Source organism: Hippopotamus amphibius, chromosome 5, assembly GCF_030028045.1.
Source record: "Hippopotamus amphibius kiboko isolate mHipAmp2 chromosome 5, mHipAmp2.hap2, whole genome shotgun sequence".
NCBI lineage: Eukaryota > Metazoa > Chordata > Mammalia > Artiodactyla > Hippopotamidae > Hippopotamus > Hippopotamus amphibius.
In genome coordinates, this window is record NC_080190.1 from 65,048,422 (window position 1) to 65,076,147 (window position 27,726).

The 27,726-nt window shown below is 54.8% G+C and overlaps 1 protein-coding gene across 3 annotated transcripts in view; it reads right to left on the reverse strand.

The window, feature by feature from the left end:
- UNC5B (unc-5 netrin receptor B) overlaps nucleotides 1-27,726 on the reverse strand; it is an 87,259-nt gene that overhangs the window by 18,310 nt on the left and 41,223 nt on the right. For 2 of the 3 annotated variants that reach the window (XR_009053682.1, XM_057734491.1), the window contains exon 2: nucleotides 3,317-3,541. Coding sequence is in view for 2 of the 3 variants with exons in the window: in XM_057734491.1 (XP_057590474.1) it covers nucleotides 3,317-3,541 (225 nt within the window). In the remaining variant the exon portion in view is untranslated. Of the gene's footprint in view, nucleotides 1-3,316; nucleotides 3,542-7,023; nucleotides 7,125-27,726 lie in introns of all 3 variants that reach the window. The other variant, XM_057734492.1, reaches the window with a different exon arrangement.

Consider the following 27,726-nt stretch of genomic DNA (forward strand, 5'->3'; position numbering starts at 1 on the left):
CATTCTTTTGCCAACCTCCCTCGACAAAACCCTCTACGTTCAAGAAAGGGATGAACCTTCGGGGATGAGGGTGCCCACTCGAAGCTCCTCCCCAAAGCTTGTGGGAGAACTAGGAGGCCTCCTCCTCTAGGAAGCCCTCCCTGACTGCCCTCTCCCCTCCCCCGTCTCAGAATTCCTAAAGCTACTCCTCCCTGCCATCGTGTATCTGAGCTCATCCTCTCACGGTTGCATGTGGGTTCTGATAAGCCCCGAGGGCGGGACTGTTGAGTGTACACATTGTGGTACTGTGGCACGGTTGTTAGGTGGAGGGCTGGACTGCTTCTTGACAGGTTTGAATCCTGGCCCCACCCTCACTCCCCAGCTGTGTGACCTTGGCTAAGTTCCTTAGCCTATCTGAGCCTTGGTTCCCTCATCAGAGTAAAACACTCAGGGTAAATTCTACATGAGTCATGGCAATTAGAGCACCCAGCCCAGGCTGGACACAAAACTACTCTGGCAGCTCATCTGGATCTCACCAGCCCCCTTCTTTTACATTTGGAGAAAGTGAGGCTCAGAGTGGGTAGGTGGCGGGCCCAAAGTCCCACAGCAAGTTGCCCGCAGAGCTGAGATCAGCTATCTGGTGTCTTACCCCAGTTAGAACTCTGCCCAGTAATGAACGACACCTCTCTGGACCTCTCCCAATGAAATCACTGCCTTAACTCTCCTGCACCCTGAGGGAGGGGGCTCTTGCACTGGGAGCCCAGACAGTGAGGAAACCCCCCTCCTGATGGCCAGGGATCTAAACTGTGGGGAGGGGCTGGGTGTTTGCTGTGGGGGAGCGCCAGGAGAGAAGAGGCTTCTTGGGCGAGGAGGGCGACCCTGCCCATTGGCGGTGGTTGCCCTGGAGTGCTTGCTCCCAAGCGCCTGCATGGCCCGGGGCAGGAAAGCGGGGCCCTGCCCTTTACTTACCAGGCTGGGAGCCTGGAGGAGTGGCCCCTCTCAAGGGGGTCATCCACCCAGAAGGGTTCAGGAGCACCCAACAGCTGGACAGAAAAACCACCACCAAGCAGGGCTCGACACCACGGCAATGGCCACCAGCAGGAAAAGAGGAGGACGGGGGCCTTTGGTCTCCGAGACTTGGGCCCCAGATGAGGTGTCCGCCCAGCATGATGGCCAAGTGGCAGGCAGCGCCTGGACCAGGACACCCAGGGCTGGGCTGTCTGCCTCGACCTGGCATGAGCTAGTGGGTGGGCTCGTCCTGCCTCTCTTGGCCCCCAGCTGTCATCCTGTGTTTTCAGGGCTTTGGGGAGTGCCCGGGAGGGCTGGGGGTGGGCACTGCCGCCAAGGGTGTGGCCTGCTGGACCACTGTCCATCCTTTGTAGCTAATGGGGACAACAGTGCCTCGATTTCTAGGGCTGGCAGGGCCTGTGCGCCTGGTAGCAGGGGAGTGAGAGCTACCCTGTTACCAATAATCACAGGGTCTGTGAGGGCCAGAGGGGCTCGGAGAAGTAGGTTTCAAGAGGAAAGAAGCCAACAAAAACCCAGAAGGAAGATGAAGGAAACGGGTGTGTACTAAGCCTGTTGGCCCCTGGCACCGTTCTCAATGCTGTGCAGGTACTACCTTCGTTCATCCACACCAAGACCTTCTGTTAACATCCTAGTTTACAAAGAGAGGGACTGGAGAGTAGCACAGACATATATATACTACCAACTGTAAAATAGATAGCCAGTGGGAAGTTGTTGTATAACAAAGGGAGTGCAACTCGAGAATGGAAGATGCCTCAGAGGACTGGGATGGGGAGGGTGGGGGGGGGGGAGTCGAGGGAGGGAGGGAATACGGGGATATGTGTATAAAAACAGATGATTGAACTTGGTGTACCCCCCCAAAAATAATAAATAAATAAATAAATAAAATTTAAAAAAAAAAAGAGAGAGAAGGACTGGGGCTCAGAGAGGTTGAGTGACTTCCTCAGGGGCATACAGCCAGAGCACAGGGGCAGCTGGGATAAGGGTTTTTTTTTCCCTTTTAAAAATTCCTTTTTTTTTTTTTTATATTTTTAGACCTTGGGCGAGAATGTGACTCCAGATCTAACTTTCTTGGAATTCTTTAAAATTTTTGGTAAAATATACATAATCTACAACTTACTATTTTAACCATTTTTTAGGGTATAGTGTTGAGTGACATTAAGTACATTCTGGGGTATGATTTCAAGCCTGAGCGGTTCTGAAATGTGTCAGCTTTTCACAGAAAAATAGAAGTTGAAGGAGGAAGAAAGAAGGAGAGAGAGTAAAAGAGAACATGTCAGGGGAGAGACACAGAGAATGAGAGAGGCAGAGAAAGCGAGAGACATAAGGAAAAAAAGGCAGACACCAAAGGAGACAGGGATGAGAAGGGAGAAGCAGGAGAGACAGAAGGAAAGAAGAGAGGGCTGAAAAAGGAGAGAGAAAAGGTCAGGGAAGAGATGGTAAAAACAAAATCAAAGCCGAGGCAGGCTCTGGGGCAACGGAGCCACCCCGAGCCTAGGGCTGGGGCTGCCCAAAGCTGGCCACCTGCAGCGGACCTGCAGGGCATGGCTCCCCTCTCTGGCCTGAGTCTGGGCAAGGCCCTCCACCCCCGCGGGTCCTCCACAGTAAACAGGCGCTGTGCTCTGGGAGACGCGAGGAGCCCGGGGCTCTGCCTCCTGCCTGGGGCGCGGAGGGCGCCCAGGGACCTGCACACACCTCACGCTGCCTCCTAGCCTTCCACCCTTCTGCCACTCTCCTCTCCTGCAGGACTGGAGCTATATCCTAGCACCACTTCTGTGATTATTCACTTAAGATCATTAGCCTTTTTAAAAAAACCTACACCAATTGATTTCTATGAAGGAAGCATTGCACCATGAATGTGAACAAAAACAGTATCCCTTCTCACCAACAGAGAGGACCTGTGAAACTAACGATGGTCTAGAATTCTGGCTGGGTGCTGGGGGCAGGGCTGTGAGACAGAGCCAGCTCCTGTTCCTTAAACAAGGAGCACAGCAGGTGCCGGGGGAGGAGGGAAGAACCCTCGTCCCCAGCTGGACCTGCTCTCTGATGTAAGCAGAGGATGGGAGAAACTGGAAAAGGGAGCTCGCACTCAGCAAGGGCGTTGGTGCTGTCTCACCCGGTCACCCAGGCAGGCAGGGCAAGCGGCCAAGCCTTGGGGAAATACTGGTCCAGGGTGAACCCCAGAGGGGAAACTGAGGACTGGGGGCACCGTGGCTCGGTGAGGTCTCACACGGAGCCAGGGTGGACCCAGGCCCAGGACCCTCTGGGCCCGGGGTGACCTGGGGGTGCCAGGCGAGTGGGGCGGGCTCACCGGTGGCCTTGTCCAGGCTCTCCTGCGTGACGTGGTCGTTCTGGCTGACCCACTCGCCGTTGCACTTGAAGTAGATCTGTGTGGCGGGGAAGGCGCGGCAGCGCAGCTCTACCGGCTTATTCTTCACGATGTAGGCATCCTGCGGCTCCTCCAGGAAGTGGGGCAGCGGCTCTGCCGGCGCCGACGGGAAGGAGTCGGGGAGCTCCTCGCTGCCAGGATCAGTGCCTGTGGAGGGTGAAGGGTGGAGGGCTCCATGAGGCCACGGACCGGGAGGCCCTGGGTCCCCTTCATCCCCGGGGGGCTGTGGCAGAGAGAGGAGGCTGGGGAGGGGGCGGGGCGGACAGCTGGAGGAGACCTGCCGGAACACCCTCTGTGACCTGGGCAAGGTCTGGCACTCCTGGGGCCTCGGTTTCCCCACTGCACCCTGCTTTTAAGAGGCTGTGTTTCGGAGCCAGTCCCAGCTCTACGACGCAGCGTGATTCTACTTTACAGATAAAGGAGTCAGGGTGGCCCAGGGAGGTGAGACGATCCGTCAGGGCAAGGACACCCCTCTCCAGCCCTCCCCACTGGCCCTCCTGGGCCTCCAGTTTCCCATGGTGATGCCACAGTATGTGAAGAGCTGGGAATGGGCCTGAGGTTGGAGCTCAAACCAGGCCAGCTCTGCCCCGAAGCAACAGCTGCCCTTTGCAGCCGAGGCTGGCCAGGCTGGTGGAAGCAGGGAGACAAGCCAGGGCCCGCAGGGGTGAGGGGTGGGCTGAAGAGGGGTGGCAGCACCAGGCCTGGGCTCCCTGGTGCTCATTCCCAGCGTGCCTCCTCCTCCAGGAAGCCCAAGGCGGGCGGCAGCAAGGGGGCAGACCACCTTCCCTGCCGCCTCCCTTCCCCTGGTCTGTGGCTCTGACCCACCGTCTTAGCCTTTCCCGCTTCAGCCAGATCCACACCCTTGGCCCTGTGGACGAGGACACGAGGGAGGCTGGGAAGGCAGTGAGGCTGTGCCCGCGGCCAGCTCCTCCCCCAAAGGGGCCAAAGGGAAACCCTGGCCCGGCCCGCCTCCCTGGAAAGAACAGCACCCCTGGAGGGGAGACAAACAGGAAGGGAGGGGGGCCTGGCCACCCCCAGCACTGGGAGGGAGGAAACCAGGCCGGGCCAGGCGGCTGGTTTACCATCCACTTAGGAAAATTGACTTTCCAATGCCAAGCGCCAAACGATCAGGTGGCTGGGGACGAGCGGCAGGGGGCTTGTCCTCCTCTGCTCACTGCTCCAGAGGAACCAACAAATGACGCTGCAGGGCTGCGTGTCTGCCCAGCCCCTCCCCAGCCTGAGGCGGCCCTGTCGCGGTCCCAGGGCTCCAGTCCCCCAAGTGGAGCTGGGGTCCCAGGAGGCCACAGGTGGGACACGCTCGGCCCTCGGGAGTCCCCCCGTGGGCAGAGGGGCCCAAGGGACACCTGGCTCTTCCACAGCAGAATGAACAAAACACTCCTGACGTGCTTCAGCCGTGTCATCTCCGTGTGGACCACGAGCTCCTGCTAAGACGGGGGCTCTGAGAAAACGCGTGGGTTGTCACCGGCTCCGAGCTCTGGGCCGGGGGTGGGGTGTGTGTGAGAGGCATGGGGGAGTGAAGGGGAAGCCAGCGAGGAGGAGGATGAATCCAGCTCCTCCTAGCATGGTCTGCGGGACCCACGCAGAGCCCTTCACTCCGACCTCGTCACTTTGTCTCTGAAGCCAGCAGAGACATGAGTACCTAGGAGGCGCCTAGCCCCATGGGTTCACGTTGCTGCGTCAAAATAGCAACCAGTGCGTCCCTGGAATGAGCTGCTATGTTTTCAGTTTACATATCTAGTGAACGGACCTAATTCTTGCAACAACTTTGTAAAGTATATTATATTTGTCCCTGGTTTACTGATGGGGAAGTGGAGGCTCAGCGCAGGTAAGCCGCTTGCCCAGGTCACACAGCTGGCAAGAGGCAGAAGCCAGACTGCAGTGTTTCAGATGTTGCCCAGGAGTCCCCACGGCCTATCCCTGGAGTAGCTCCATAACACTGCGGCTGCCCCCACACGGGAGATTCCTAATAGACTCTGACACTGGCCAGGTCTCTACAATTATGGGGGCTCTCTCATCAAAGGGCCAGCAAGGCTGGGACTGTTTTTCGTGTTTCAAAGCTGGGGAAATTGAAATCTATCAAACTGATGCAAGGTCACTTGGTTAGTGGGCATCTACACTGAGAACAGCAATGAGGATTCCTGAGGCCAGGCCAGGGCTCCCCACACCTGCTTCCCTCTGTCAGGCAGGCAGACACCTTCTCTGTAGGTAAATTGGCAGCCGCTAGGGTCTGGGAGTGTGAGTTGGATGGCAAGATGACACAGTGCCCAGGGAGCTGGATGCTGGTGTCCTGAGAGCTGCTCACTGTGGCCCTTCTGCCACACCGGGCAGTTCTAGGGAGAGGAGAGTGGGGCAAGAGGACTCCACGCCCAACTCCCACCACCAGCATCCCTGCTTCAGTCTCAGGCCTGAGGGGTGTAAGCCAGGGCTCAGGCTTCAGACTCAGACACCTCTGGGTCTGAACCAGTCCTTACTGGCCTCAGGCACCTCAGCTGTGAAACGGGGGGACTGGGCCTCCCTCTGGGGATGGCAGCCATGAGACCAGGTATATGGGAGCACATGGGTGCAGTCGCAGGCTCGCCCTACCTTCTAAACACACGGCCCCCAGCCTGCAGGAGACGGCTGCCCTGGATCTCTGCGGCACAGCGGGCTGCATTTATGACTTTGTTTTATAACCCTAATGCAGCTCATTTATAAAGCAGGCGCAGGCTCGACTGAGCAAAGCAAACATCAGACATCCATTAGGGCAGTAGGCCCGAGTCTGGCGGCCCCGGGGCCCCGCCCTGCCGCCCCACCTCTCCTCTCAGCCCTGGCACAAAGACGCAGCCCTGGTCCTGGCAGGAGGATGGCTGGGCGTCCTCATCACTGCCTCCTTGTCATTCAGGGCAGTGCTGGGTGGCTCTCAATGCAGCCACTGCCCGTTTGCCAACATTCCCCCCCCACCGCCCCCACCCTGCCCCGGGGTCCTGCAGGAGTCAAGGAAAAAGAACGAAGGGCTGACCTGAGATTCCTCCCCACAGGGACCACTGCAGACCATGTGCTGGCCGGCACACAGGACGTGCTCAGTGGACACAAATTAGAAGTGTGTGTGTGTGGGGGGGGGGGGGGGGTGTTGCCAGACCCCGGGTAGTGGCTGAGTTGGGCCCCTGTCCTGACCAGTGGACATGTCCCCTCCTTCTTGGTCCTGGCTTGGGCCTTATCGGGTGAGGAAGGCTCCACAGGTGTCCTGGAGGGGGGCCACCTGAGCCTGCCCTCTCCAGCTTGGAGGGGGGAAGAATAATGAAGTCTTGGGGTTCCTGGGTGCTTCCTCTACCAGAGGCTTTCAGAGGGTATTTTATATTAACTCATTGAGCACTGCAACAATCCTTGATAGAGGTTCCCAAACTTTTTTGGTCTTTAGCATCTTGGTAATTTTTACCCAGAAATTTTTCTTGGTAATTTTACCCCAAGGTCAAAAGAAATTCCTAGTAGTTAGATCCAACCAGCTTACGTGTGTGTACGTGTGTGTGTGTGTCCTAACAACTTAGTAGCCATTAGAAAAAAATAATACACATAAATTCGAAGAAAAAATAATATTTGTATTCCACTCCTAAATAGCCACAACGACTTACAATGAGGATGTCTTGGAATCATAGTGGACACTGCTACCCTCACGGATTGTCTTGGGTACTCCCAAATGCCAAATTCCAGCTTTGCAAAGGTATGGTGCCATCTAAAGGAAAGAAGTACGTGTGATGCTGAAATTGTAAGCTATCTGGAGCTAGCAGTTGTTACGGCATCTGGCAGCTGTCCAGTATTGCTGTGTTTCCATGAAGATTAAAAATATCCCACAGCACCCCCTGTGAATTTGCTGTAGCATCCTAGGGTGCCTGGGCACACAGTTTGGGAACCACATCTCTAAATTGGGTACTATTATTATCCCTATATTACAGATGAGGAAACTGAGACCAAGAGAGTTTAAGTAGCTGGCACAGGGCTGTAAAGCTAGAATGTAGCAGAGCTGGGGAGCCTATCCAGGCAGGTAGATACCTGAATCTGACTTCTGAACTGGGAATTGGCATTTATGTCCACTATTTGCCAAGTGCTTCAGATAGTTCACCTAATTTACTCCTCACAACCCCAAGGTGAGCACTGTCTTCCCATGTTACAGAAGAAGACATGGGGCACCAAGGGACTTGCCTGAGGTCACCTGGTGAGTGGAAGGAAGCCAGGCCTGGAGCCGTATCTCTCCATCACCTGTCTCCCTGGCTTCACTACCGCTCTTCCCACTGCCCCATCTTCACAGAGGAGAATAAAACACCTAAGAAGAGGTTCTCTAGGAGGAGGCTTTGCCACTTCCAGGCCAGATCTGGATTTCCTCCTGGTGGGAAAATGGCCCACATAAAGTATAGTTTTCCAATCACAGAATTCATTTGAACCTATAGTTGCAAAAATGCAACCTGCCTTTACAGCTGCATCCACGAACGGCCCAGCTAATCCAAACTGAAGGTATGAAATCCCTGCACAGATGTAACTAAAGATGGTCAGACACAGGGAAAGAATCACCACTGAAGTCAGGAGCCCTGGGTTTGCACCCCGGCTGGGGACTGGCACTGTCATGTGGCCTTCCTCTCAGGTCTCGGGCCTCCATCTGTACAATCAGGAAGTTGGTTGAGTCAAGCTCTCAAGCCCCGCTCTGGTTCTCACATTTTGAGATTTGAAGATGCCTGATGGGGAAATCTGTTAATGTAGGACAGGACCCTTTTGCATAACTTTTTTTTCATGACGTGAATTTGCTTAAAGTGGGGTCACCTTTCTTGCCATTTTTATTCCTGGCTCAAAGACCCAGGCCTATTGGTGTCCTAGGGCACAGTGTTGGGGGGAGACCAGGGAGGGAGAAGGAGGAATTATTCACTGTTGATGGGCACCATTCAAACCCTCGCTTCTCACTGACCTATGCCTTCCTGTATGGGGTCTCTCGTCAGCTGGTGTCACTGGACGCACTGGTTCACAGGGATAGAGGTTACTTCAAAGACCATCTCATACAACTCACCCCCTACCCCCATCAACTCCATATCCAACCTTGACTCACATACCTCCAGGGACAAGGAGCTCACAACAGCTCCCCAAAGCCAGGTTCTCCTTTAGACAGATCTAACAGAAAAGCCTTCCTTGCTTTCAGCTGAAATTTGCTGTCAGAGGCTCCAGCCATCGCTATAATGTCAACCTCTGAGGTTACGCAAAACAGTGTGCTTCCTCCTCCCCATGATGTTGTCCTAGGCTCTGGAGGTTGTGGCCTGCCTGCCCTGGTCTTCTTGACTTTTTTTTTTTTTTTTTTTTTGCCTTTCTTTCAAGTATTCACAAGACATTGTCTTGCATCCCCTCAACACCAACCTGGCTTCCTCATGGGCAAGTTCCATTCTGCTAACAATCCACTTAAAATTTAGGGAGGGGTCTGGTGGCACCTCCCTGCTTCCTTGGCAGTTGTGGGTGGCTGCTTCCAGAAAGCAGGGAACACACCACACTCTTCTTAGTGTCTCCATGGTGTCCAGGACAGGGTACCCGTCCCCTGGGAGGGGACTGGAGCTTGCAGGACACAGGAGTCTGAGCCTGGTCTCCACCTGACAGCAGGACCCGTGCCAGCCTGCATGCTCCTTCCCTGGGGCCGGGCCTGGGCAGTGCCCAGTGTGGAGACACACCTGGCAGATGGGAGGTCCTCATGGGGTGGAAGTCAAGGCCATGGGCTTATTTAAGAGGTACCAGAATCTGAGCCACTAGAATAAGCAGAAGTCAGGGGGCCTTGGAGATGAAGGAAGTAGCTTCAGAACAAAGGTAAAGAAACCATATTTCCCAGAGCTACCCCTGAGAGGAAGGGAAAGCTAAAACTACAGTGCTCAGACATCCCTGGATGAGAGATGGTCACCAGTCAATAGGAGAGGCCAGAGGAGTTCTGCTTCCCTTACAGTGACCTTGAGCCTGGGGTCCAGCCTGGATGGGCATATGGCGGAACAGGCTGGGCTAAGAGCCAGCAGACCAATTCAAATCCTCATTCTGCCACTGAGACCTTGAGAAGGCCTCAGTTTCCCCTCTATGAAAAAGAGGCTAACAGGTACTGCCCTGTCAATTCTGTGGTGTTGCTGTGAAGCTCAGCTAAGAAAACAGATGCAAATGAACTCTATTAACTGGGTAGAGCCCATGTCCCAGGGAGAAGCACCAGGCAGGAAAGGTTCTCCAGCAGAGCCATGTGTGCGAAGTCCTGAAACCCTGCACTGGCAGACTCCTTGGCCTATAGACACCTCAGCCCTTTAGGCCAGAAGCACAGCAAGTCAAGTACAGAGGCACCTGGCGCCCTGTTCTACCAGCTAAGAGAGGGGAAGTGACCAATGCAACATCACACAACAAATTAACAGCCAAGCTGGACCAGAGCCCCATTTCTGACTCAGGGCTGAGGCGGGAGACAGCACAGCATGGCATGGCTATGGGTAAAAGCTTGGGCTCTGTATTTTCCCATGCCTGGGGTGGAACTCACTACCACCCATCTCAGCCAGGTCCACCCCTGGCCAATAGGGCAGAGACCTCAGAGGCTGCAGCGGTTTAGTAGAGAGGGCCTTGATACTCCTGCCCTCTGGGTTTTGTCCCCAGATGGGTGACAAGGCCTGGCCTGGGTCCCCCGGGGTCTCAACTGCAGGGAGTGGGCATCGGTAGCTGAGCAGGGCTGGCTGGTGTGAGGCGGTGCCCACACTGAGGGGCAGGACTGGGAGGGGAGAATGGGGGGCAGGCAGGAGTTGAGGAGGCGAGAAACGCCCCACGCTGGGCACATTTATCATCAGCAATCAGTCTTTCTCTAACCCCTGGACACCGGCTAATTCTCTCCAGACTTGACCTCCCACCGCATGGAAAATCTCTTCCATTCACTATGAGGTGGATGTGCTCAGCGGGGAGTGGGGAGAGTGGGGGGAGAGGAGCCTGCTTATTATTATGTTTTAAAAACACACAAACCCCACATGGAAGGACCCCTCCCTGGACACAAAGCCCTTCTTCCATCTGTCCCTGGCTTCTGGCGGCTGTGGGGTTCAGGCTGGGCCCCCCTCGGAGGTAGTTACAATAGCCGCTACCGATGACGAATGGGGCCTGGTGGGGCTTGGGGGGCGCCAAGTTCTTCCTAACAAAGGAGGCCGCTTGCACAGCCCTTTTCCCATACCCTCTGCAGACCTGCCCGTGCCAGTGACATCACTTCCTCTGCTGGCCACAGGAAGCAGCCTCACCAAGACGGCCAGCTGGGCCAGAAGCCTGCATCCTGAAGGCGTGTCTGGCTAACCCTAAGAAATCTTTCCCCTGGAAGGATTTAGGGGCAAGTGAAGGATCTGATGGAAGGCTAGGGACAAGGTCCCAGGGCAGGCGCAGAGCCCTGGCATGAAGCCCAGGCCCCATTCTCCAGGGGCCACACTGCTTACAAAACAGAGAGGGGACACTACGGCTCCTGGGTCACTGGTCTACCCTCAGACTCTCAGTGGTACCTGGGGAAGCTGTATTCCACACCCACAGGCCCAGACCCTCCCTCCAGACCCTTCCTCTGGCCATTGGGCTCGGTTGGCCTTGGCCTGAGTCCCTCTAGGGCTAATTTTTAGTTCCCCTTCCAAGTCCTAGTCACTGTGCCCGGAGGTCTGGGCCCTGAGGAGGGGGCATTCTGCTTCCCTCTCATCCATCACCCTCCCGATAATAACCATTTATCCAGCACACAGTGTGACAGTAAACACCATCAACAATACAATAATCCTATGAAGTACGCGGTCCATTTCACAGATGAGGAAACTGAGGCTCAAAGAAGTGAAAAGACATGCTCAGGCACTCAGCAACCAAGAAACAAAGCTCTTTCCGTTAAACCCCAAGGCCTCCTTTGGCCCACGATGCCCCTGAGGGATCAGCAGGCAGCAGCTATTTTTCTGCCCATGTTGCAGATGAACACATGAAGTCTCTCCAGAGTTCACTAGCTTGCTGGAGGGGAAGAGTCTCAGCTTCCTAGCCCCAGCCCTTGGCCCCCCTTCCTCTGTGGGCCTGACAAGTCTTGGACTTGTATGGAATGCCCCAGCCAAACAGAGATTCATCCTAGTCTGGGAAGGGCCTGCTGGTGGCCTGGTGCAGCCCTTAAGATGTCACACTCAGACACACAGGCTCACACCAGCAGAACCACCCATGCCTGCCCAAGGTCACAACCCACAACCATCCCCCCTGGACACCCAGAGAGCCCCAACCAGGCTGGGACAGTGGCTCCTTTATTAGGGCTGTTGATGTCAATTTTAAGGCAATGGCAGTGACTCTGGCCTGTGGGGTATCTGTTATTTTATTTGGTCATCTCTCCCCCATCCAGAGTTGGGATGGGGTGAGTTTGAGTTGCAATATCAGACTCCACCAAACACCCAAGAGCTTAGGTCCCACATGGGGAGACCCCCCTTTTCCCTCCCCTGCATCCAACCCATGATGCTGACGAACCTGGATGCTGCCAGGTAAACCTTCAAGATGTGCTTCAAACTACCACCCACCACCACCTCCCACCATCTCCAAGCCCACGTCTTCCAGCCCAGAACCCCCTCACTGTACTACCTTCTTCCCCTCTTGCCCCCTCAAATTCACTCTCCTCACAACAGCTGGAGCAATCTTGCAAATTCCAAATAAACCATTCCCCTGCTCACACTCGCCAATGGCTTCCATTTGGACCTGGAAGGAAGTCTGAACCCCCACCGAACCCCCAGACTTCAGAGGCTCCAGGCCACCTAGGCGTGCTTCCGGCCCCTGAACATGCCTGTTTATTCTCACATCAGGGTTTTTGCTGCTCTCCCTCTGAAATGCACCCCTACCTGCCCATCTCCTGATATTCCCGTGGCTGACTCTCTGTCACTGAGATCTCAACTCAAATGCCACCTGCCACCTCCCCTGTGAGGCCCTCCTGGACTACCCAGTGAAAACTCATCATCCTCTACCCTCCCCAATGATGTCTTCACATTGTCCTGCTTTGTTTGTTTTTCTTGACAGTGTTCACCTCTCTCTGGAATTACCATTTCCATGTACTTGATTGTTTGATGGTTGTCTGGACAGGTCTACTCTCTGGAAGGCAAGCTCCTTGAGGGCCTGGAAATCCTGTTTGCTCATTCAGTTGGGCCCACTGAGGACACAAGACTTTCTCCAGCTGTGCTGCCCAGCCCCTCCGGAAACACCTGTGGTGGCAGGTGAGGGTGGGGGAGCAGCCAGGGGAGGTGGGCACAGGTTGGGCTGACCTGGGCCGTGGGAGCCAGTCCCTTTGGAAACCCCATCCTGTAGGATGCCACCAACTGATGGAACCTCAGAGACCATCTAACTACTGTCCCCTAGGATGGAGACCAGAGAAGGTGTGGGCTAGGCTTTGATCACAAAGCACCTGAGCAGCAGAGCCACTAAAAGAAAGTTGGCTCTAGACTTCTGGGGGAGTGAGGACTTTATTTTAAAAATCCTTTTTTTTTTTCCACACAATATCTATTTTATTGGCATATTACCTCTTAATTTCTGTCCACATGCCTACATATTTGATGAAGTTGTGATCATATTGTACTTCTACTTTCACAGACGGTTCAGCATACAACACATATTTTCCATGTTTCTCTATAGATGCCATGTGTTATTATTCCAGTCCATTATTTGCTATAGATTTACTTTTAATACGTTTTTATTAAAAATTCTCATTTAATCAATGTAATCTATACACATTGTATAAAGTCAAATGGTCAAGAAATGAGTTATAATAAAATGTCAAAGTCCCCTGCCTTACCACATCCCAGCTGCTGTCATGCCCCAGTAGCAACCTTTTTTTTTAAAGAACTTTTATTGAGATAGAGTTAACATACAATAAACTGCATGTATTTAGAGTGTACAATTTGGTATCCCAATCTCCCAATTCATCCCCCAACCCTCCCTGCTTTCCCCACTTGGTGTCCATATGTTTGTTCTCTACATCTGTGTCTCTATTTCTGTCTTGCAAACCAGTTGAAAAATCCTCCTTTTCTTTTTAATGAAAATACTTTTTTTTCCTTGGCCTTTTCTGATTATAATTTAGGAGAAAATGAAGATGAAGATAAAAGTCACTCATTCCTGCCCCCAACTGACCAGAATTAACACTGGACGTTGGTCTTGCCGTTTTTTAGATGCACACATATTGTTTTACTTACGGGGTCTCACCATAGGATACAGTCTGTGTATCGTATGCTTTTCTTCAAGGCTGTTAACTGAGGACTTTACAATCACAAGCTAAGTGCACCAGGTACTTCCCTCTCCCTCTCTCACAGTCACACATGTCACACGGGCACACGTCAGCTGGGCTGACTGCCCCTGCATGGCATTCCAGGTTGTTGGAGGAGCTGCAGGATGCAGAGCTGGTGTGGGAGCTGCTGGGCAATGACATCAGGGTCTCTTTGCACACTTGGGCTTTGGGCAGAAAGACACCAGGGTCCTGTCCCTGTCTCCCGGAAAAGTCAAAACGCCCATGGGTACAGCCTCTGGCCCAGGCGCTGCCTGACAGGGGACATCCCTGCTGCCCTTCCAAGTGAGGTATGCCCAAGCTGCCCTGGAAAGTTCAGGGTCAGGGCTGTTCTTAGAGCGCCCCGAGGTACGAACTTCCCCTGCCTTCCCAGCGTCATGCTCTGGGGTTGAACCACCCCTCCTCCCAAAGGGAAGCCGGCTGCCAACACATTGCAAAGTGGAAAAACTGTGATCGTTGCCCGCTGCCGTCAGCACCATCACCACGCCTGGCCCGACCCTGCCCCAGTGCTGGCTGTGGGCCCCCTGGCAGGCACCAGGAGATGGCTCAGACCCTGGGCTGTGGGGCCCTTAGAACTAAGTCCAAGCCCTTCACTTCCAGAGGGGGATCCTGAGGCCAGAGAGGAGCAATGGCTTGTCCCAGTGCAAATGACCGGTCAGTGGCTGCAGCACCCCTGGTATCTTGGCCTCACGTTGGCATAAAGAGAATCACAACAGGGTGAGAGAAAGAGTGCCCAGCCTCTGGCCTTTGTAATTTGTGAAATGGGGCATGGGACAAAATGGGAGAGGTGAAGATGGAGTCATGGCAGGAAGGACTGAGAAAGAGAAATCTGAGAGCGCTCAACAGTCAGGGGGTGAGAGGCGCTGTATGTGGGCTTCTTGTACTTTTCTGAACCTAGAATCCACTTGGGTGCAGGGGCTAGGGCCCCAGGGACAAGGGAAGAAGGTGCCATCCATCCCTGGCCTTCCTCCACACTCTGCTCTGCCTCTTCCACAAGCCTGGCACTGGGCCAGAGCTCCATGGGCCCCAGAGAAGGCAGACTTTGTAGACTAGGCTCCCAGGAATACCCTGCGGACCATAGGTGCGGAGTAACTGGTCTCAGGTCACCCAGAGGATTGGGAGCAAAGCTAGGACTGGAACGTGGGCACCCGGGCACTCAGCCCCGTGCTCTTGCCTTGTCTGTCTGTGGTTCCAGCAGTGGGGAAGACCCTAGCCCTGAGTTTGGGTGAGCAGCTGAGCTGTCAGGGGTGGAGATGTGGGGAGACTGGTGGCACTGGCCCAGGGGAAAGGCCTAGATGGCCACACGGGTGCACCTTGAGGGAGGCAAGGTGGTGGGCAGGGACTCGCCCCCATTCCTCCATTCATTCCTCAAACACTGCCTGAGTGCTTCCCCTTACCACGCCTATAGTAGGGTCTGGAGAGCAACAACCAAGCTTCAGTCCCACCAACAAAAAGCTTACGACAAAGTTCAGGTTAAGGACCCAGACACCCTGGCTCTCAGACTCGTGCTCAGTCTGCTTCCAGGCAAGCCCACAGCCATGTGATGGTCCTTCTGCCTGCTGACCCACCATCAGCGCAGAAATAAATCTACAGCTTTGTCTGCAGCTCCCTCCTTCTCTGTCGAGGATTCAGTCCACCTCCTCCAGGAAGTAGGCTTTGACTACTTCCACCTTGATGGCTGTAGGGATTTCTCATTCTCCAGGCTCCTAAAATCTTTCGTATTTCTTGGGCTTAAGCACACTGGTGCTGCCACTGGCTCATAAGGTGATCTTGAGTAAGCCATTACCCCCTGGACCTCAGTCTTCCCTTCTGGGAAACGGGGCCACTTTGACTTGCTTCACCCTCCAGGTTGTTGGGAACATCAAGGTCAGAAGTGTGAAACTGTTTTGCCACCCGGGCCATCTTGTGCATTTGCTAATTTTTATTATTGCTTTCACAGTGAGAAACAGTAGGCGTACCTTCACTGGGCTGGCAGGAGCACTGGCTGACATCTTGACCAACAATTTCAGGGTCTCCCTCCGGGTTCAAGATGCCAGCCAGGTGCCCCACTCCCCACCCCCAACCCTGCCCCGGCCTCCCAGCTGCTGCCCAGCCCACTCTGTGATGACACACAACTGCAAAAGGCTGATGCAAGCTGGAAGAAGGGAATGAAACAGACTTGAGTGGGGCGGATGGAGCTCCACCCCCAGCCTCGTGGGATGCTAGGCCCGGCCCCTGCCTGCTTGTTTGCACCTGCTGATGTAATCACTGGGCCTCCTTGGCTCAGGGCTCGGCCTGCTCACTTCGGCCTTCAGAGCCAAAGGAAGGGTGTGAGGTCACGGCTGCGTGCACCACTAAAGGGATCTTCTCTAGGGAGGGGTGATGGGGCCCCAGTGAGGGCAGAGGGAGGGAAAGAGCCAGAGAAATAGCATGAAAAAGGCTCAGAGATAAGCAGGACCTGGGTCAACCAACCCCAGCTCTGCCACTGTGTCACTTCAGGGGAGTGAGCAGTCCCATGTCTGAGCCTGGACATAACAGGCACTCAACTTGTCACTCTCTGCCAGGGATGTCTCAAGGCAGATAAGGAAGTTTGAGAGGTGAAAAGAGAAAGGACGGAAGCATGGCTCTGTGGAAATAAAACACCAGAACAGTCCTAGGCCAGCTACCAGCTCACCTCCTGGGGCCTCAAGCTTGTTGATCTGTAAAATGGGCACAACATCACGGTGGCCACTTCACAGAGAGAGTTGGGGCCAGAGGTGTGAAAGTGTGACATGACACTAAAGCATGTGGATAGCTCGGGGGACCTGGGGAGAGCTGGGAAGGAAGGTCTTGCCAGGAGCCTGGGGCTCCCAGACGCTGGGTAAGGGAGATGGGGCTGTCAGCTGTACACTCTGCCTGGCCTGGCCCCAGGAGCCTCCCCTCGGGAAGAAAGGCACGGGAGAGCAGCACATGCCTCCCCAGAGGCCTCCAAGGAATTGTCAAAAACACGCAGGTGATGAGGACAAGAGCTGGAAACTGCAAAGCCACCTGCGTGCAGCTGAGGGCCCCCTGACCCCACGATCTGAGGACTGTCCTGTCTCTAGACTATAGTTCTCAAAGCTGGTTTCCCTGGAGATGCCTTTGCTCTTTCCCTAAGAAAGGGTTGGGGAGGAAAAAGCCTCACATAGTTCATGTTTCTTTTTGGTTGACATTGAAGGCAAAAAGACAGGGACCAGCCAGGTGAGGAGGAGATGTCCATCTCAGCTGCACCCAACTCCTCGGCCTGGGAGAGAGGAGCTTCCTTTCCTGACTGGGCCCTCAGTTCTGCCCGGTTGCGCTGGAGCGGGAGCTGCACTCCAGCTGGGATTTGTGAGCTTCCCTGGCCGCAAAGACCCATCTTTCCCTTCAGCCAACAACAGCTACTGTTTACAGGTTAACCCACTCCCAGGCACTGTGCAGATCACTTGGTGTATATCACCTACCTGAATCCTGCCCACAACCTTCGAGACAGATACTCTTACTCTGATCCCCAATTTGCAGGTAAGGAAACTGAGAAACAGAGAGGTTAAGCAACTTGCCTACGATCACAGAACAGGGTCATCAGCACTTCAGTCTGGATCTCCCTGACTCTAAGACCACACTCATTAACCTCTGTGCCAGAGGTTCTGAAACTGCCGCGTGTTTCAGCTGGAGGCTTGGGAAAACCTCCACTTTTACCCGGAGGTTTCCACTTAGCAGGTCTGCGGCAGGGCTTGAGAACGTACACGTCTAACAAGTTCCCAGGTGCTGCCACTGGTCCACTGCTCGACACTCCCTTGCCTCCCAACAGAAATATAAAACACTTAGCACACATAATGGTGCTTAATGCAGGTCAACTCCTTTCCCTGAGCACTTCTATGATTCAGCTGGAGACCTTTCAAGAGGAACTAAAGGAATTACATGGCAGCATGGTACCGGCTGCTTTAGCTTGCATCAGGCCCCAGTGTGTGGTAATCAAGATTGTGACACTCACCACCTGCACCTGCATTCCTGCAAATTACTTAGCCTCTCTGGGCCTCAGTTTCTTTATCTGCAGAATGGGAGTAATAATATTTCCAGGAAACATATTATACACACAAGTTGCTTACAGCAGTGCCTGGCACATCAAAAGGGCTTACTGAGTATAAGCTGCATTACTGTTCTTTTTAATTATTATCATTGTTACTATCTACTTCATCTACATTATCTTCCCAACAACTCTATCCACCTCCACTGTTTACCTACAGTTGCTCAGGCAATAACCAACTGGCCCAAGCCACACAGTCGCTAAGCGGTAGAGGAAAGATTCTAAGCTGGGTTTGGGACTCCAGTGGTATAAACTGTCCACCACGAACAAAGAGAGATGCCCACACTGGCTGCTTCCTCCGGAAAGGATGAAGAGTTATTTTCTTACTTGTTTTTTCTGTTCTTCTTTCTAGACCCCTAAGCTTAGCCCAGGGTTCCATCAGTGTCACCAGTGAAGGGAGAATGTCTCCAGTAGGGAAGCAGAGGCTGTGTCAGCCACCCACACTCGGTGACCTCAGGTAGCCAGACCCCTTTCCTCTGTGTCTGTCCATCTGTCCCCTGCCTGTTCCTCCTTACTGGGCACCCTCGAGGTGTGAGGGCTGGCCTGGCATTGGCTGGTCCAGGTCCTGAGAGTGGAGACGGTCACTTGCTTCTCCTGAGACTCCCTGCCCCCACGTCCCCCGGGATCCCCAGTTCAAAACAATGGAGGCTTCGGGGCGCCCTTGATGTAAAGGTTCAGTAGGTGGCTAATTTTAGCTGAGAAATAATAGGCATTTTCCCAGCCGCTGTCACTGCCGCACTCTGTGCTGGACAAATGGCCTAGGTTTTCCTCCCCGATTGTTCTCAGCTGGGGGGCAAGGGGCTGACTCCAGTTCAGGACAATTCCCTTTGTGTCTGCTTCCGGGTGGCTTTTAATAACTCACAGGGGCAGCCTGGAGCTCTCAGGCCCCCACCCCCACCCAGGCTGCAGGGTCCCTGGCTTCACTGCCAGGGCATCTCAGAATGTGGCACTGAAATAAGACTTGCTGCTCAGTCTCCTCACCTTGTCAGGGGTGGGGCAGCGAAGGAGGGCTTATGGCCTGAAGGGGCCTCCTGTGGACAGAGAGGGGAAGCCAAGGCACAGAGAGGGTGTGACCATCCTAAGGTCACACAGCATTCCGGCAGAACTGGGCCTGGGCGACAAGTCTACAGGCGCATGGCCCAGTGCTCTTGGCACCACGTGCAGGAGAAATCCTACCGCTGTCTGGGCTTCCACCCAGCATGGGGACACCTGCGAGTGTGAGACCCCAGACTGCAGGCCTCCCATTCTCTTGGCCTCCAGTGGAGACACCTGCCCTTCCCCACCCCCTCACTGGCTGAATTCCTCCGTCCTCAGGTCTCACCTTGAAGGTCACCTCTTCAGGGAGCCCGGCCCTGACTACACCCTCCCAACTACACTGGGGCCCTGGCTCTTCCTCTGGTGTTTGTTTTCCTTATTGCCCTCATCACCTTTTTTAGTTATAAACTCATTTGTGTATTTCCTTATTTAATGCAAGTCCCCACCAGGTTCTGGGGGCCTAGGGGTCGACACAACATTTAACCATCTGTGTGGGCCCTAGGGCAGAGTCCTGGAGCTCCTGCTGTGCCAAGGAAGGCACAGGGTCCCAGGGGAGTGACCGAGGCCACTCAAGGCTCAGAAGAGTCAACAAATTCGGCCGTTGTCAGCAGCAGGATGGCCTCAGCGGCACTTTCTGCCCAGACCCCACCCCTGGCTGGATGGCACAAGCATACCCACTGCTGACCTCCAGCGCCAGCCTGGCACACGGCAGATGTTCAGTAAACGCTTCCTGCATGAATGAATGAACATTCCGGGCTCCTCTGGTTCCTCTTCTCCCTGAGGGAGGAGCCCCAATTCGACCTAAGCCCCACTCTTCCCACGGATGGCTCTGAAAGCAAGAGAAATGAAGACCCTCGGGGCAGGCACCCACAGCCCAGGGTGGCCCCACGCCCTAGCGCTGCTTGCTGGCCTCACAGCCCCCAGCTCTGCCGGGCCCCCCGCCGCCCCGGCCGGGACCCACACGCTATAATTAGAGTCCTCCTTCCAGGCTCCAGTAATGAGGGGTGTTGGGTGCCAGCGGTAATTGCAGCCTGGTTAAAACGAACAGGAGCCGCCCCCAAGCCACATTACAAAGTCTGCAGCCGGACTCCCTTCTGCCCCGCTCCCTTTTTATGGGGCTGGTTACAGGGAGGGACCGGGGAGTTTACAGAGAAGCCAGCTCAGGCCGGAGCTGTGGTTTCGGAAGAGTGGAGAGCCGAGGAGAGTCGAAAGTCTGGCTTGTGTTGCTTTGAAACTGTCCTTGCACCTCCTCCAACCCCACCCTCATCAAAAATGCCCATCCAAAGCCGAGGTCAGAAATGGGCAGAGAAACCAGCTGAGGCTGCTTTTGTAATCCTTTCATCCGCGCCCCGTCTCGGGGCTGAGCTCTCTGCCAGGCCGGCTAATGGCTCCCCACAGTCGTATTTCACGGGTACAGCCAACAACACCCCTGTGTTACTAACTGAGGTCTGGTGCTTAACAAACTTGCCCCAAATCACACAGGCAGCAAGAGGCAGACCCAGGGCTCGAGCCAGGCCCACACAGGGAGAAGGTTCTGGGGTGTGGGTACATTCCCTCTGTTCCCCCTCACTACACTGGGCATGGGGTGGGGCACAGGAAGGGCTCAGTGAATCCTGAGAATGATGTGTTTTGCAGGTCAAGTCCTGAGAGGTCCAGTCGAGTCCTCCTCTCCCTTTTAGAGATGGAGAAATCGAGACTCTGATTTCCACTGGCATCTCAGGATCCAGAAGCGGAGTTAGGATGTGGGTGGTCTTGGTCTCAGAACCTCAGGATGTTAGTATGTAAGGACCATAGGGAAAATATAGTGCAGGGGCAAATACACAGCAGTCTGGCCCATCCTGAGGCTGCAGCAGACATCACTAATTGATCATCAATCATGGCAGGCCTGGACAGGACCTCTGATTCTTTCTCAGCCCAGGCCCACACAGCCATACCAATCAAGCAAGGAAGAAAAGATTCAAGCATCCCTGATCTAATTAGTTCCCACTCATCCTCACTTCCCAGAGAGTTGGGGTGACTTGCCCCAGGAATGGAGTGGCTCTTACTCTTGAATGACCCAGCCTCTGTGGATGCCAACCTGCCACTCCCACTGTACCCTCAGTCCAGCCCTGTCAACGTGGGGCTTCCTGTGTGGGAAAGGCTCCCTTAAGGCTCTCTCCAGGCCCGGCAGTACTGACCCAGCTGGCTGATCTGCTGCCCTGACCAGAAGGCAGCTTTCTTAAGGGACGGTAGGGGAACAGGCTTGCTCACGGGTGGAGGTGCCCCAGCCGCAGCAGTGGCAACCTCTCCACGTGGCCCCGAGCGGCCCGCATGCCCCTTCCTGGGCCTCTTGGCTGGGCTCTCCTCCCAGCCCCAAAAAGCTGGCTGCAGCGACCCGCTGCCCACTCACCACAACTGGCCTGTGGTGACTCAGTCTCCTTGTTCCCTCCTCCCCACGTCTTCTGCCCTCGGCGTCCCCCGCTCTGACAAGCCTCTTCAATAGCGCCTTTGATCCAGGGCCTCCAGTCTCTTAAACAAGGATGGCCTGCTGCCTTCAGCGACGGGTGCTGGAAATAGGTGGGTCTGGGAGGATGGTGACCATGACAGGACAGGCACAATCCTGAGGTCCTCACTTTCATGGGACACTCCCCCTCGCCCCCCACCCCCAGCCTCACCAGGATGACCAAAGGTCCTGAGCTCAGAGGCCCTCCAGGGAAGGTGTGAAAGCCACTGAGCTTTCTGGGAGGTGCCTCTGCCTCACCCAGCAGTACCAGGCCTGGACCGGAGGGCATTTTCAAAAGGACACTTTAATTAGGGAACAGGGCAGTCAGCCAGCAGGATTATAGGCCGCGCCCGGAGCCGTCAGAGGCCTCTAAACTCCCAGGCCCAGCCTTCCTCTCTAGCCTCCACCTACTGCCACCTGCTCCCTGGGACTGTGGGGAGGGGAGATCCCTGAACACCCGTTCGCTGCCCCCATGTTGGGGCCCCTAGAAAGGAACACCGTATGTCTCAGGTGTGGTTGCGTGAGCTGAGGCATGGATCTCAGGGGCGGAAACAGGGGAGCTGAAGATGGTTGGCAAAATTGGAGAAGCCATCCTCAGGCAGGAGGCAGGGGGCCGCGGCCACCCCTATGCTGGGCCACGAAAGGGACTGGGCACCGGAGACTCCACCCCTGGCCCTGTGTGCCCCCACCTCTGGCCAGCAGTAAGGACAATGACAAAGGTTTGTTTGTCTCCTAGAGGCTCTGGCTTAAACCCAAACCATGCTGTTCCAGCCATCCTCCCCAGCAGACAGTGTTCTCCCACATCTAAGATGGGCAGCCTTGGACCTGCCCAGGGCTGTCTGCCCCTAAATGTCAGGAGTGGGGCAGAGGGCCCAGGCCCACTGACCTGGCTGAGTGTGGCTGTGGCTGAGGCCCTGCACCCACAGGTTTTCTCTATGCCCTGAGTTCCTTCTGTATAAAATGGAAAGACTCACATGAATCTTCCAGGCATACACAAAGTCACAAATGTGAAAGTAATCAGCCCAGGGTCTGGCTGCGCTGCTCAGAAAACTCATGCTGAACTTGGTTTAGATTGAAATCCTGCCCATATACTAAATTCACCTCTCTGGGCCTCGGTTTCTTAATCTTCAGATGGGGTGAACAGTGCATTCTTCTTAGAGACGTGAGTGTGTGTTTTTTTTTTTTTTTTTTTTATATTGGCTGTGTTGGGTCTTTGTTGCTGTGCGTGGGCTTTCTTTAGTTGCAGTGAGCGGGGGCTGCTCTTCATTGTGGTGCGCAGGCTCCTCATTGCCGTGGCTTCTCTTGTTGTGGAGCACCGGCTCTAGGCGCATGGGCTTCAGTAGTTGCAACACATGAGCTCAATAGTTGTGGCTCACGGGCTCTAAAGTGCAGGCTCAATCGTTGTGGCTCATGGGCTTAGTTGCTCCGCGGCATGTGGGATCTTCCCGGGGCAGGGATCAAACCCGTGTCCCCTGCATTGGCCGGCGGATTCTTAACCACTGTGCCACCTAGGAAGCCCCGTGAGTGTGTTTTATAACCTATAAAGGGCTATCCAAGTCTAAGATTAGTCATTGTGATTTTTCCAACGAACAGCTACACTTACCCTTCCTCCACCCTACCCATGAGGTCAGGCTGGCCCATTTCTAACCCAGCTCACCTGTGTGAATCTGGTGACATCTGGCTCACATGGCCCTACGCGGCTGCCTGCCCCGAGGCTCGGCCTGTTCTTTGTTATCTGCCAGCTACCTCTTGAACAGGCAGGTGACTGGAGGGTCCTTGGGCAGGGAGGACAAAGAGGGGCTCTGGATGCTTAGTTCTCTGGGAAAAAGTTTTACCCATCAGGCAAATCCTCTGACCAGCTGGGCATCAACCCCAGGAGAAAAGGCAATGTTGGGGTGGGGACTGGGGGGACCCAAGAGACCCTGCAGGCAGATGGGCATAGGTAGGAGCCAGCTGGGTAAAGCCCATCCTTGGTTCCTCCTTTCCTTCCTCAGATGGAACTCCAGTGAGGTCCCCTGGAATGCCCCCAGCTATGGACCCTTGGACAAGCCCCCTCCTCTCTTCGGAAGTACTTCTACCTCTGAAATGATAACCTGTAAGCACATGGCTCGTCCCGCCGCTCCTGGGTTGATGGGAGTGGAGGGTCCTGCAAAAGGCACAAGGGAAGCCAGCGCGTCCACACAGCTCAGTGAGAGGCCACAGGGCTGGTCTGGAGGGACATCGGGGTGGTCTCTGAACACTCCAGAGGCAAGAGTGGTTGAGACCATGAGGGCTGCATCCTGACCCTGCTGACGGCCAGAGGCCAGCACGAGGCAACGCACAGATTCCTCCAGCCTAGATCCAGAACTGGGGAGCCCTGGCTGGAGCTGAGACATCAGAAGGGTGAGGCCCTTGCTCTTGGAAAGAGCCCAATGCACCCAGGAGAGACTTGGCATCAGCAGCTGTGGGATTTTAGGCACAAAGCTTTACCTCTCTGGGCCTTGATTTTTTCACCTGTATCAGCCCCTAGCCTAGAGGATAACTGGGAAAAATGAGTGGCACTGTGTGTGAAATACTTAGTACAATGGCAGTTCCTCAGTAAAGCAGTGCTGTCCTTGGACATGTCGCTTCAAGTCCCTGGGCCTCTGTTTTCTTGTCTGTAAAGCAGGTATCAGGACCTCGCCTACCTCTGACAGAACACACATATGAGAGGCTTCGGCACAGGCCTGGTGCGTAGCAAGCTTGCTAGGTGTCTGTAGAAGCCATTGCAGCCAGGTGACCTGGCAGACACTCACACACACCTGGCCACAGCCGCCCCCGGTTCCAGGGAGGGGACCCAAGCCTCGTCTCAGCCCTGCAATAGGCGAGGGTTGTTTTCTCAGCTCTGGTTGTCAGGCTCCAGATGGCTGCTGGGCCCCCAGCCAGGGGCAACACCTTCCAAACCCAAGCGGCCCCTCTGTGCAGCACCTGGCATGAGGAGGTGGGAGCTTGCTGCCTAGCCAGGGATACTTTTCCACCAGGGGCTGGCAGGGAGCTGGGAGCCCAGGGAAGTGACCTGATTCTGCCCATTTCACAGATGGGACCCATCATAGAGGCACTAGCCACCTATGTGATTGGTCTGGGTGAGCCCAGAGGGGGAAGGGGTCGAAGAGGGGCACCAGGGGTCCTTAGACCCCTGACCTGAGGCCAGTGCCTCCTCTTCACTTAGACTTCCTCTCAGCCCAAACTGCCTGATTCACTCTTTCTTTGGGCAGAATGGTCCCATTTAACAGATAAGGAAACAGAGGCTAAAGAGAGGTGAATGGTGGGCCTGGCTCACAGGCTGAGCTGGTGGCAAAGCTGGGGTGCAACCCCAGGGCTTTTCTCTTCCCACCGTGAGGCTAGGCACATCGGCTGGCAGATGCCAGCAGAGAAGAACAAGGTAAGATCTAAGGGTGCCGCTGCCTCTCCCCTCACTCAGCCCTAGGCAAAGAACCTCAGGGAGCACCTGCTAATTAACAGAGAGATCCATCGGGGTGTGGCCTTCCAGGGTCCCTCCTTAACCTGCCCCTGCCAGGATGGAGGACACTACACCCCCTTCCCCTCCTGCTCCTGGGGCTGTCCCGATCCTCCTTCTTAGTAGACTTCCTTAATCCCCATGCCCCTCCTTCTCCCTGGACCCTGACTGGCCCCCACCACCAACTCCATATTCTCTGCTTTGCCTCAGCCCCTCTGCCTTCTTCACAGTCCTCCTTTCCACCCCATTAGGCTCCACACAGGCTGGAGTGTTCTTGTGACATCCCAAGGAGGCAGGGAACCTGGGCTCTTGTCTCAACTTAGGAATCCACTGCTGTGTGACTTTGGACAAGTCGTGACCTTTTCTGGGCCCCTGCTTGCTCATCTGTCATTGAGGGCTTAGGCGAGAAGTTCTGATTTCTATGAATATCAAAACCCACCAAATGTTCAGACTGGTGTGCTGGTGGGCATCTGGGACCTTGGGTTCCTGGCTCACCTCTTGGCTCCCCACTGGGGCCCTGGAGAAGCTGCTCCAGGGACTGGGCTGCCAGGCAGTACCACCCTCTGCACCCTTGAGTCCCTGCCTGGCTCCATCTGTTTTCTCAGAGCCTTCAATGCGCCTCTGTCTCTGGCCTCTGCCCGAGTTCCCTCTGTTCCCTGTCCAGTCCTCACCCCATGGCAATGGTGGTTGCCCCTGTCACTGGAGCCAGCTCCTGGCAGAATTATTTCCCTCTGTGCTGGGCTTCCATTAGTCAATAAGTACACAGGCCTGGGCAGGGCACTGGGGGATGAGGTGGCCATAAATCACCGTGGCTCCCTCTCTCCCAGCCTGGCTGCGGACAGCCTGGAAGCTCTGCTGGCTCAGCTGAGTCTCCCTTCCTAGAGGAGTTGGGGCCAGGTCTGGAGTGGGTGTGTGAGGGGCAGTGGCTCAAGCGTGTGGCAGGCACACAGCCACTCACCCTGTCACCTCTGGGGTATGACACTGTGATAGCAGCACCCCCAGATCCCTACAGAGGGTCACCTGGTGGTCATTCAAGGAAGGGGACATGGTAGGGACCTTCCTTGGCAAGTCATCATGACCCAGAGCCTCAGTTTCCTGGCTTGTAAAATGGGGTGATCATATATCAACCCCACAAAGTTCATGGGAGGATTCCCTGAGACCCACCCACACATACACAAAACGCCACAGAGTATGACTCAGTAAATAACCACTGGCCTTCCCCCTGTGGGGGCTCAGAGTTGCGAGTGTGGTCTGCTCTCTATCTTTAAAGGCACATGTTTTACACTATACTCTTCCTTTTTGTAGCAGGACAGGGACAGCTCTTTTCTTGGAATCGAAACTGCCAGAGGCAAAACAATTCTCAGCAGAGCTTCTGGAGTCAGACCCACTGTTTGGAAAGGGTGAGAACTCAGCCCAGGCGGGTAGAACACAGGAGTCGTTGGCATCCTCAGTGAACAAAGTTTGGTTGAGAAAATTAAATGAGATCACAGGGGTGATATTAAAAGAGCAAACTGCTTTAAAGGGCTTTCAGCTCACTGCAGATATCACTGCAGATGGATGGCGCTAATTACCAACAAGGAGTGGTCCGCTCCCTAAGGCAGGTCCCTGGGGGCCCCATGTTTCTAAGTTAGGGATTCTGGAAGCGGGAGCCCTGAGCTCCTTTTGTCTCTGATTCACATTCCCTGCCCCCATAAGTAGGGACAGCTGATGACGTCTGCGAGTCTGTGCTGTCTGGGAAACACTTGTTACCGCCTCCCGTGCCCATGCACATCTGCCAGCACTGAGGATGAATTGAGGATAACCTTGCTCCAAATCCACAGAGCAATATGGACTCATGTGTCAAGGATGGCATGTCTTCTCACCTAGAGTTCTACTTCTGGGATGCTCTCCCAAGGAGCTCAACCAAGCTGTGTGCATGGAGATGTTTACTGCAGTGTTATTTACCAGGGAAAATAGAGGGGGAGGAACGGGTTGAATAAATTAAAGTATATCCCCAGTGTGAATGGTTCTCAGGTATCAACAGTGCTATGTATGAAGTCTATGTAATCACATGAGAAAGGTCCATGGAACCATGTGAAGTAAGGAGACCAGAGTGTGAAGGAAAGTATTAACTTGGATTACACCATGAAACAAACCTGGACCTGAGCCTAAAAGGAAACACACTAATATGTAAGTAACAGTTGGGTCTGAGTGGTGGGATGATGGCTGACTATTTTTCAGACCTTTGTTTCCCATTATTTGGGGCAACATGGCAACATTATTTGGGCTTTATAAACAAACAAACAAATGTTTCTCAGACCTAGAGGTACTGGGGAGAGGGCCAGAGCCTGGCGTTCTTTCAAAGGGTCCCAGGGATTCTAGCAAGTGACCTTCGGGCTGCAGTTCTGGAAGCAGAGCGAACAGTCTAGGCTCATCAAATGCCTAATAGCCTTGAGGCTGGGAGCTTGTGGAGGCCAGTGGCCATCTACCCTGCTCTGTGCACCTGTCGCCCCAGGAAGGCCTCTTGGGGGATGCCCCATTGTTCTCTGGCCAGGAAGAAGGTGGGGGGCAGGGAGAATGGCTGGTTCCAAAGCCAGGAAATCAATCTTCTCCCCCAACCCGGCCTCTCCATTCAGGCCAGCTTATTGATGGGGACCCAGGGGGCCTGGGGAGAGCAAGCCGCCTTCCCAGGATGCGTGAGAAAACTTCCCTGCGCTGAGCCCACGGCGTCTTGTAGACTCAGGGGCCCATCCTGGAGGCTTCCTCTGGCTGTTTCCTGGTGTTGTCAGCCCCACAACCGGAGAATGCCGCACGCCCACAGTCCCAGAGCTGACCTGCACTCCTCCCCTATCACCACAGCCCTCCGGGACCCAGGCCTTGGGGTGGGTAAGATGATCTCTAAGGGCTTTATCAGATCTGACAGTCTGTGAAGGAAGGAGATCCCCATCAGCCCCCCAGGAAATGCACCCCCTATGCTAGGTGTAGAGAGCCGTGGACATTTGCATATAATTTACAT